Source organism: Haemaphysalis longicornis, unplaced genomic scaffold (assembly GCF_048455015.1).
Source record: "Haemaphysalis longicornis isolate Haplotype H1 unplaced genomic scaffold, Haemaphysalis longicornis Haplotype H1 scaffold_2, whole genome shotgun sequence".
Taxonomy (NCBI): domain Eukaryota; kingdom Metazoa; phylum Arthropoda; class Arachnida; order Ixodida; family Ixodidae; genus Haemaphysalis; species Haemaphysalis longicornis.
This window is the reverse complement of record NW_027526295.1, coordinates 237,330,419-237,341,085: the sequence shown is the minus strand read 5'-3', so window position 1 is coordinate 237,341,085 and position 10,667 is coordinate 237,330,419. Positions and strand designations below refer to the sequence as shown.

General features: G+C 42.3%; 1 protein-coding gene across 1 annotated transcript in view; it reads right to left on the bottom strand.

Moving 5' to 3' along the window:
* Positions 1 to 290: 290 nt before the first annotated feature.
* The window catches only part of LOC144170197 (uncharacterized), a 109,741-nt gene continuing 99,364 nt past the window's right edge, over positions 291 to 10,667 (bottom strand). The window contains exon 12 of the mRNA XM_077699827.1: positions 291 to 9,570. Coding sequence (XP_077555953.1) covers positions 9,268 to 9,570 — 303 coding nt within the window. The 3' untranslated portion in view covers positions 291 to 9,267. The remainder of the gene's footprint in view (positions 9,571 to 10,667) is intronic.

Genomic DNA, 10,667 nt, shown 5'->3' with positions numbered 1-10,667 from the left:
GAAACAATAATAACAATTGTTATTATTTTTCTTTATGAAAACTGACAACTGATTTTTTTTTTCTTCTTTACGGTGAAATCTTGAATTCTACTTACTGTTTTCTGAAATCTGAGAGCTGATGTGTTTTTTTCTCTTGTGAAGTTTTTATTATAAATACTGTTTCTTTCTGAAAATTGAAAGCTGATTTTCTATGTGTAAAATTGCGTGAGTTCTTCTGTTATCACAAAGGGTGTGCCATTTTCTGCAGAGTCGTGCCAGAACGGGGGGGGGGGGGGGGGGGGACGTCACCTTGTCAGGCTTTTTGTTTTTCTTTGTAGCCTTTTTGACCCTTCCCCTCGACAACTGTGTAGTCATTCCTGTACATTTTGTCACACTAAACTTTAAACTTTCAACTTTTGCATTAATTTCGCACCGAAGTGGCACATTGGGCAAAAAAAAAAAAAAAAAACAGCCAGTTCTCACCAGAATTTGTCAACTCCAGGTTTATTTTGCACCCAATTAGCGACGAAAGCTTTCACAATTACCCTTTTCACCCTCCGTCCTCTCTTTATCGATAGACACAGCGAGTAGATATATGTATTTATACTACACACAAATTAAAACAAAAATAAACACAACAGCATGAACGGCATTAAGAACGTATGTAGGTCGTTCACAATATGTACAAGAGCGCCCGAGACAATGGACATTGAAGATCGATGCACGCGAGATAATACGACTCCACAGGGAGTCACTTGTGCCGCTGCCTTTCCAACTGTTATGTACACAGGTCCCATTTTTAAAATAAATGCTCGTGAGAGTAGTACATGTGTGCGTGTATATAGGACGTAGGTACGCGGGTGAAATACCCAAGTCAATGCAGACCACTCTGCACACCTGAACACCATTACTTCACCAAGGGCAACTGATTTTTTTTTTTTCCCTTATTCACTGGTGTACTGTGTATGGTCCGGAAGGATTTTTCATTTCTCCTCGCATCCCTACATAGCAGCTACACTACATGTAATAATGTTTTTAACAAACACGTTTTATAAACATTTGGCTAAAGAACACTTTCTTCTTATTTGGGAGCTAATTCTCTGCTCACAGCTAAATTCCTCACCTAAATTATACTGAAACACACGACACCCTACCGCCACTACGACCTCACACTGCACTACACGAAACACGTCAGCCTGCTTTCTTGTGAATTTCTAAAGACATGGAGGTATACGGGGCAATAATATTTGAACGCTAACCGTGGTGTACTCTTGTCATGCAACACGTGGGTAAATTGCTCCTGTTTCACCCTTGTTGACTGCACAAAAGAGAAAGAAAATGCGTTCTGGAAGGCAAGAAGTGAAGTACGAGAATGGTTCCTTATTTTAAACGAATTGTAGGCCAGAATATCACTCTGTAGAACATGTGCTGCACAACAATCCTGACAAGCGCCATCGCAGCGCATGTTCCAATCGAGCTCCTGTGGCCTGTCTAAGCAAGGTTGGACGGTCCTTCACTTGCTAGCAGGGAGTCGACACCAGACAAGGTTGCACACATAATTCCTAGTAAAAAAAAAAAAAATAAGACTGCTAGACATGGAGTAATACGAAAACTTGGTGATCATTTTTGGAATGGATGCAAGCTAACCCCCCTTGTCTCCTGAATCACGAGAGTGTTTCCAAGCAATGCTGTACAGCACTGCAGACCTGCATATGCACACTAAATAAAAATTCGATCTTTGCAGTCTAGATGCAACCATTTAACCCTGCCTGTGTGTCTCCTGGTAAACTTTCATTGTCACTTTGTGTTCCACAAACTTCACTCGCACAGTGGCAGCATATAGCTAGGCTGGATTCCTTCCCTTCGTTAGCCGGCATACATACACACGGAAAACACATTCAAAAAATTGCACACCTGCCCAGACAACAAGCAACCCAATTATCATGTCAATGCATAACAAGCAATGATTGGGAGGTATTTACAACAATCACCAGAATAGTGCAGAGACCGCAACAATCAAAGATGGAGAACAAACAAATGTCAGGAAAACATAATTGACAGACAAGAGATGTGCTATAGCTATTTAGCAAAGTTCCTCAGCAAACACAGATACACACTGGTTAGCTTTTGTATTGTTCTCTGTTCAAACGCAACAAACACCACGACCTATTTAAATGGTGGCCACCTTTCTAAAGCAAAGCTCCTACTTTATCAGTTGTGCTCACTCTTCAACAGAGTTACCAGAAAAAAGAGACCACGGCGACAGTATTTGTCACTTTATCAAGGATGAACCTTTCAAGCACACAACTGATTCAGAAAGATTAGTTACAGCACTAGTTGGGGCACAGTTTATTTTGAAGAAACCATTTACGGCGGCGCAGCGGACCTAAAAGGACACAAGAGATGCTCTTGTTTGTGCATTCCTCTGCTCTCCAAGGTTTACTAAATTGTAAGAAGAAACCAAACATGTCACACTTTTGTTATGCAGTGTTGCACTCTGATTTGATGAGTCAGCATTAGGCTTGGCAGCTGCTTCTAAATGGCAGAGTGTAGCAAGACCAACAGCAAGGTCCGCTAAAGTGCTAAATAATAAAGTATCTGCTGCCCCGCTGGAGAAAACTTGAGCACTTTTTTTTTAATTTATTTAACAGAGGGAAGTCAAAGGCGAGGAGTGTGCAGAGGCTAAAAAGATTGAAAAACAACCAGTTCTCAAGTTGGCGGCTTAACGGCCCAGACTTCAGTAGTCCTGCAGCAAAGCCTGGAAGCTAAGCACGTTTGTCACAAACAATCATTGTAAACTGTTGAGCTGATGTGGCCAGTTGTCTAATTAGAAATCACAAGAGTATTATTATAAGAGAGCACGTTTTGGTGCGAATTTCAACAATTTGGTGTTACATGTCAATACCCTTGTGCTTCCTTGTTGACGTTTGTATATGCTTCACACTTATTTCCAATCCGTTTTGATAAGCCTTAGCTACACCTGCTGTATATTACATGGACAGTTTGTGGAGAATGGCTCCAAGAGTTGTGATGTCTACAGCCACACTCTGCCTTATAAGTTAAAATTGTTGGGTGGCCAAGAATATTGAATACTTCAGCAAAAGAACGACAGTAGCTGAAAGAGATGACAATACACGAGGTGCCCTGTGTGTCGTTCATAGTTCCCATGCTGATGCACGAGAGTCTCACCAGCTCACACAGTGATAAGCACTCTTGATCACTTCTAACAAGAACGCCATACAGTCCCATAGCTAAAGCAGAGAAACATGAGTACAAACTCTAACGAGGCCGGTAGGAAAAGAGAAACAAAGCGGTGTTCAGTGCAATGTGACGTGCAATCTCTGGAGAATAGCATGAAAATGTTTCCAATCAAATATACCTTACGCAAGCGTTTGTCCTGATGGATGCACAAAACTGGATGCATGGAAACGATAAAGACAAGAGAACACGTTTTAGGTGATCCAGCTTTGGCTCAAGCACTCTTCAGCGAAGCCACACAAGTACGCACGTAACACACGCACACAAATCCCACCCACACACGAAAAGCCCGTACAAAACACTCTCCTGTGGCAGTGTGAGGGCAAACGGTGGAACCGTTTCGGTTGGTACAGGCTGTGGCACAGCTCTAGTCGACACACACTTTTGAAGCCATGGATGATTTTGCGTGCTCTTTCTTAAGCAGTGAGCACCCCACATGAAGATCTGGTTGGCTGGCTAGTTCATTCATGACCTTCAAAAATGTGCACTTGTCCTGTTACGTCCTGTCTCTGCCCTTGTTTGCTTGTTCAATCACTGTTTCTGTATTTTCCCGTTTTACATTTACTGTCACCGCTCCACTTCCTAGCATTCCCCTGAATTATTGAAAGCTTTTTTCTCGTTTGGCACTGGGTTTTGTGCTTTTGAACACAAGACAATGATAAAGCGCCACATAAATGTTTTGTGAAGTGCCTCTGACCTTTTCCCCTCAGATGAAAGATAATATTTATACCTGTGTGAAGAGTTTCATGACATGAGCTCACGCCAGATTTTTCCAAAACTGTTCCACAAAAAGAAATCGAAGTCATTTCACTGAGATGACGGCAAGTGGTCACTCCCACGCAGTTGAAGAGCTCCTTAGTTATTTTTGGTTATCTTGTCTTTCTTTTTTCCCTTTAAATTAACTCAGACACCACTTCAAGGTCAATGGGCACTCGTTGAGCTAGACGTCATTTGCACTGTTGTTCAGTTTGATGACCGGAATGCTGAGCATCAACATCAGTTGAAGCACTTGGCCTGGTCACTCTCTAAAACTGTTGCAAGATGATAAGGGCTATGACGCAATATGCTGCACGAACAGAACGAGATAAGGCCTTGTAAGCTGCAACCCAGCTACATATATGCTAGCCTCCTCTTCATAAAGTCGTCCTCTGTGCATCCTGTGCAGCTACTGCACTCTCCACTGGAACCTACGGCAGCCACTCTGCCTAGCATGGTCTTTGTTGCAGCTCTTCATTGCTACTACCTGAAGTAGGCAACTGATGTGATCCCTAAAATAGCCTATTTGAACTAATTTGGGTAGAAAGATTGGCCACCAAGTAAATAAAACATGTACACAAGCCCGCATGTTCACTTAATTAAGCAACGCTGCCTGCAGCTCAGTTGCTAAGCATACAGTTGTCCGCATCACTCGATATTGTAAGGCTATTTGCTACAAAAATGGAAGTTAAATGGGCAGTGAGGCATGCACGATGCGCTTGCCTTTTAAGAGCGTACGATTACGACGAGCGCTATTAGAAAAGCGCACTCGTTTGGCCTCCTGAGTCTGCACATCTACGCTGCAGTATCTTCACGCGAGCCTCGCAAACAGTGCTGTCATAGTTACATGACTTTGTTGACCAGCCTTGGAATAAGTACTATGCTAAGCAAAAGTGCTACACAAAAATAATCCAGGGTGATTTTTTTCTTTATTGCTTTGCGTGTTTTACCCATTCAGTGTCGCCATTTCGCATGAGCATGGGCCTTGCCATGCTAACTGGCTGTGCAAAAAACAAGGCTGGCGGTGCTGCTTAGTCACTGGTGTTTACTTTCAAAAGCATTTCGACAGCCCCTGATCGGCTCAAAGATCCCAAACATTGTCTGAGATCTTTGCTTAAAACAGAGATCACAAGACTGCTCGCAAATATTGATAAGAAGCAAGCCTGTCTCATTTCGAAGCTGATGGAAAGCAGAAGAGAGCTGCCTACATTTTATGCTAGAGAACAATTGCTCTCCATGCATTCCTTTTTTTGGTTTCTGGGTCTTCAGTTTATGAAGTGAGGTGCGTGGGTAACCTCTAAAATGGGGCAGCAAACAAAATAAGGTGTACGAGGTGTATGAATATGCATGCAGAATACACAGCTGCAACGAAATTACAATTTTTCAAATGCTTATAACACTGTTCTGCGTATCCCTTGCAGCCAGTTAATCCACATAAAAGCTGCGAACTATACTAAAAGGTGGGCTGTGGATTATTCCACCAAGACTGCAAGAAGAAAAGTTGCAGGCAGTACTGAAGTGTTTGTGAGTGCTTCAGTTTAAAATAATTTACAACACTACACTTTTGGTTCCCGGGACGGAGAGTAAAGTACAGAAATATTTTGAAGTTCATTTTTCTCTCATTATTTTTTTTTAAATTTAAAGTATAATGACTACTTTCTAAAATTTGAATTTTGTGCAGCCATCAAGAGTATTCGATTGCAAATTGAGTCCACTAAATTTCACTATTTGTGCACCTTTGTCATCATGTCATCCCATTATCCGCATTCATTTTACAATAGCTGCAAAGTGTATTAGTAAAAGCTTGTCTAAGGTTACCGTCCCTTGAATTTCTTTGACTTTACACTAAGACTGTATAACTGCTTGGTGCACTTGTTGCCTGAGCATTTTGGCACAAGTCAGAAAAATAACCAATAATTTTCCAGGCCGATTCATTTCCCCAGCCAATACATATCGCACATAAAACCTTTCATGTTTTTCAGAGCAGGTCGAACAAGAGTATTTTTGGTACACAGTTGAACCTTCATTTATTGATGTACCGAGACCTGCAAACAATTTAATGAAATTGGGAACTTGGTAAAATTGAGAAAGCATTAAGCCAATGAGAAAACTGCAAAGAGAATTCGAATTTTTTTGTTAAATCAGCAAATTCACAAAGTTTCACAAAACTGAGGTTCAAATGTAGCTCCTTCTGTATTAGTAATACTGCTGCGCTAAAACACAATGCATTAAATTGAAATCTTGAAACATATAATTTAATATGGCTGCACAAAAATATAAAGCTATATAACAATATGGAGGGATGCTGCGGTTAGACATGTGGTGATTGATTAAAATATTGGCTGGACATTTATTGTGAGCCTCTATGTGAGTGCGCTAATGGCACATTGTCAGTGGAACCTCCAGAAAGTTCTCTGGGTCGTCAAAAGCTTTGCGACGTGACCGCCACATTACTGTTGTGTCCGAGTCTATAGTTTTTTTAACCTGAAGAACAGTAATAATTAAAAATATATTTTGTGCAGTAACACAAATCATTCTCCCATTCTATCTGATATATAGTAACGATGCAGCAACAAAACGCTATATTACATATGAGAAATGATGGGCATAATAAACCTATGCACAAAGGCCAAACTTAAAACACCTGGGCGGGCATATTTTCTAATTTTTATTTTATAGGTCCTATAATTTCCGCAGGTGTTTTCAAATTGATGAGTAATGCTGTTTGCATTTTTCACTGAAAACATTTCTCACACATGAGATAAACAGCTGCCCACCATTACAAGCCTTGTGAATTTTTACCCCCCTTGAGTCTTGAGCACTTGTTCACGTCAGCGTGTGAGACTAAAAACATGTCAGGTGTTTTTTGACGGGGTCACAAAATGTTTGGCGGATTGCAAAAATGACTTTCTAAACTAAGCACACAAGATTACGCAGGAATGAAAATTGAAAACTTGGATAGGGTAAGTCATTCAGTTTTTCAAGTGTAGCTCACACACAAGACCTCCAGATGAGAAAGAAGAGCAAAGGTCGGACGAGAACCACACAGAAAGTGTTCCCAGTGCCTGCCATGGTCAATGTGGACATTTCTCCTAGCACACCAAGTCAAGAAAGAATGTAACATATATACATAACGTTTTTATATATTACTTTTATAGTGGTTGTTTTTATGTACAGACAGAATATGATTTTTTGAACATGACTGAAACAGTTGTAAATGCAAAAGCTGGCATTTCATATAAAAATACCCAGTGTGAAGACAGGCAGCTTGTCTGATGACAGCGATTTGTGGACAGAGTGAAAACGATGCACAGTAAGGTAATGAGACGTCTGGTAAGCTGCGATCTAAATAATAAAAAGACCCAGCCTGCATGGTTTAGCCTTAAGGAGCTCTGAGGAGGCAAGGTATAGATCGATAATAATTCCTGCATTGATTTGCAACCTCAGTATTGCACTGTTGATGAACCTGCCTTCAAGGCCATTTAGTTAGATAGGAGATAAGATAAGCATAGAGATTTGCTTTGTTCTTAAAATTGGATTCAAATAATAGAACACCTTAATTAGACTTTGCTACTTTTGCTGCTTTGTTACTGTAGCTACAACTTTCCCACCTGTAGAGAGTAGCGGGAGTGACAGCGTGTGCGCATTCATGTGAATGGAGCTGCAGTTGTAGCAACAAAAACAGTTCTTCAGATATTTAAATCTTCCCCTGATCTTGACAAAACATCTTGCAGCAAGTGGCAAACGACTGTGTGCAGCAGTGTTTAGCATTGCGCCCCTATCCCCGCCTCTTCCTCGTTTCTCGGAATGAGAGGAGAGCTTCACCGCATAGCTGCGCCCCATTGTGGGGGAGCGCAACGCATACTGCTTTTCTTAGTCAATACAATGGCTTTGAGCTCATACACACGTAGCTGCGAGTGCACCCTGCTTTCTGCGCTTTTAGCAGCGCATTCTAGGGCTTCGTTGTCTTTGCAGCCATATGTTACATTCATGAGTTGTATGAGTAATGAACCCTTTTTCCACGCAGTGGTAATTTGCGTTGTCGCCAACGGATGTGCTTATTCTTAGGATCCTGCACTTAACTAAGTATAGTGGCTCTCAGTATGCACTTAAATAGTTTCTTTAAGGCGTTTTGAGCTGCAAGAAAGAAAGCAATGGAAGTAGTACACACAGTAACATGCCATTTAAAATTTTCAACATTCTTGAGCTTTCATGGACAAAATTTAGTGGAGGGCTTCATAGTGGAGGGCTCCGGATTAATTTCAACCACCTGGAAATTTTACCGTCAGTAAAAAGTGGTTCGAAGTGACACAAAATGTGGCGCAACCAAAGAGGCTGGCACCAAAATGTTGTAACTTATCAGCTTTAAAATGCAAGCTCAAACCCTACATTAATTGCACCAAAGCCCTCGAGCTCGCATGGTGCGGCAGGGTAAGTCAGGCACATATACAGAAAACAAACAAAAAATTCAATTTTTGTTTAAAGTGCTCTGGAAGACGAGGACATGTGCGCAGTTGATATCCGATGGACAGTTGGCGCAAAGAGCACGTGTTGAAGAACTGCACAAGCTGGAGACACACATACATGCAAACAAGGCCACAAACAAACACAAACAAACAAACAAACAAAAAGTGTGGTTAAAAACAGGTTAGAAAATCCTCCCTGGTGCTTGGATTATTTCTAGCAATCAGGTTCCCAGCTAATTATTTTAAATTATGCATGCGATATAAGTCTAAAAAAACGCATGTTCTTCTCAAATTCTTTTAGCGTTCTTATGCAAGAATTGGTTTAAATGTGTTTTACCCTTGTCTTGGCACTGTTGTGTTCCTCGGACATGCAACACTCCAGCGGCATGGTGCTCGGATTTTGTAAAGGCTACCACGCTAAACCGATTAAAAAGGGCTTACTATCATCTTGACGCGAAGAAGTCATTAGTAGCCAATAGCAGCCAAGCAAACTCCACACATGCAGCAACAAAAAAAAGTTCAAGTATTCATCTCTCACTCAAACATAATATAGTAGCAGAAAACATACTTCTATCAGTTTTTACACAGTGCTCGCATTGGCTGTACTAAGACAAACGATGCACTGCCGTCTTGTAGATGGTATAGACTCAGCTGCCAGATGGTATATCCATTGCCACTGGGGGACATAGAACTTCCCGTATGCACCCAAGCCCATTCATTTGTTATATCATAAATGTGAAACGAATACACATTTCTTTTCCCCCAACACCCCAACAGATGATGGGTGAAGCCCACTGCAGGCCGGGACTCAGATGTAGAGCTTCCAAATGGAAATGGGCTGCCTGTAGAGGCCCGGCGCGCCCTGTTCACGTCCTCCAAACACGTAGAAGCAGAGGCGCCACTGGTGCAGCTCGGTGCGTCCACCGGGGCTGCCAGGGCCAGTGCGACCTGCACTGCGCAGGCGCACGGGCGTGCTCTGGCAGCTCTCTTCCTTGATGGCCTGGATGGGGGGCGAGCGCTTGGCCGCTGGCGCCACCGATGCCGCCTGGCTGCACACTGTGGCCGTGCGCTGAGAGACGCGGTCCCAGGACCGGGCACGTTCCTTCACCACCTGCACGAGGAATGTGTCCCGCGTCTCCCCATGAACAATTTTAACTTATGTAGTCAGGATATGGCCAGAAATAACTGGATAAAAAAAAAAAACAGGACCAGCTTTCTGTCTGCTCAGAAGTTAAGCCACTTCAAGACACGTTAGCTTCTTTTGTATTCACACTTTGCTTTTGCTAGCATTCCGGTTCATTTCACTATGCACTGGCCCGCTGCCCAGATAAATGTACAGATAGTGAAGTTTGTTGGCCAGCACATCAACTGGCGGCAATTTTCAGCACTGGTTGCGGCATCATGCTGCTTGTTTCTGTAAGCCACTTCAACTCCAGCAGAAAGCAAACAGTGGAGTGCTTGAACCTGGTTTCGGTGCTTCCAGGAAATGGTGGAGGCAGAAGAACAGGTAGAAACTAATGGTATTTTAGACTGACACGCACAGATGGACTTTCTGAAGTTCCTCAATCCCTCAGTGCAACATGCCAGCATTATTCATGTTCACTGGTGGTAGCCAAGAATCATTGTAATACAGTCGACCCACATATATTGAACCCAGATATATCGAATTATTGCATTTATCGAACAGTCCAAAAATCCCCTTGGAAATCATTAGAAAAGAAAACATTTTATATGTCGAATTATCGATATACGAAACTATTTCGCGATCCCCTTAGAGTTCGATGTATCCGGGATCGACTGTATCGAAAATGCAGCAGAAGCTTCACAGGTGCGCCCCAGTTGAAGGTACCGCAATGTTGTAAAGGGCGCAGCAATTGTTCATCTAGTCTCTAAATCAAGCGCTGCTTATTGGTTGGCACAGCCTCTATGCCAGAATGCACTTGAAACAGTTAGTGAAAGACAATGATGTGGTTGTTGTGATGTGCTTTATTATAGACATCACGCTATCATAATAGGGGAGCGAGATGAAAAAAAAAACTGTGGTTGATTCCTCTGTCATAGGAATCAGTAAAAAACGAAAGTGAAATGTGCAGCAAAATCTGCAGCTGAGCATGATTTGCGGGTTGGCGGCTGTCTTGAGGGTGTGCTTGGCAAGCGACGTCCTGCTAGCAGGTCATACTGGTGTCAGGTATACTGTCACGACTGGCG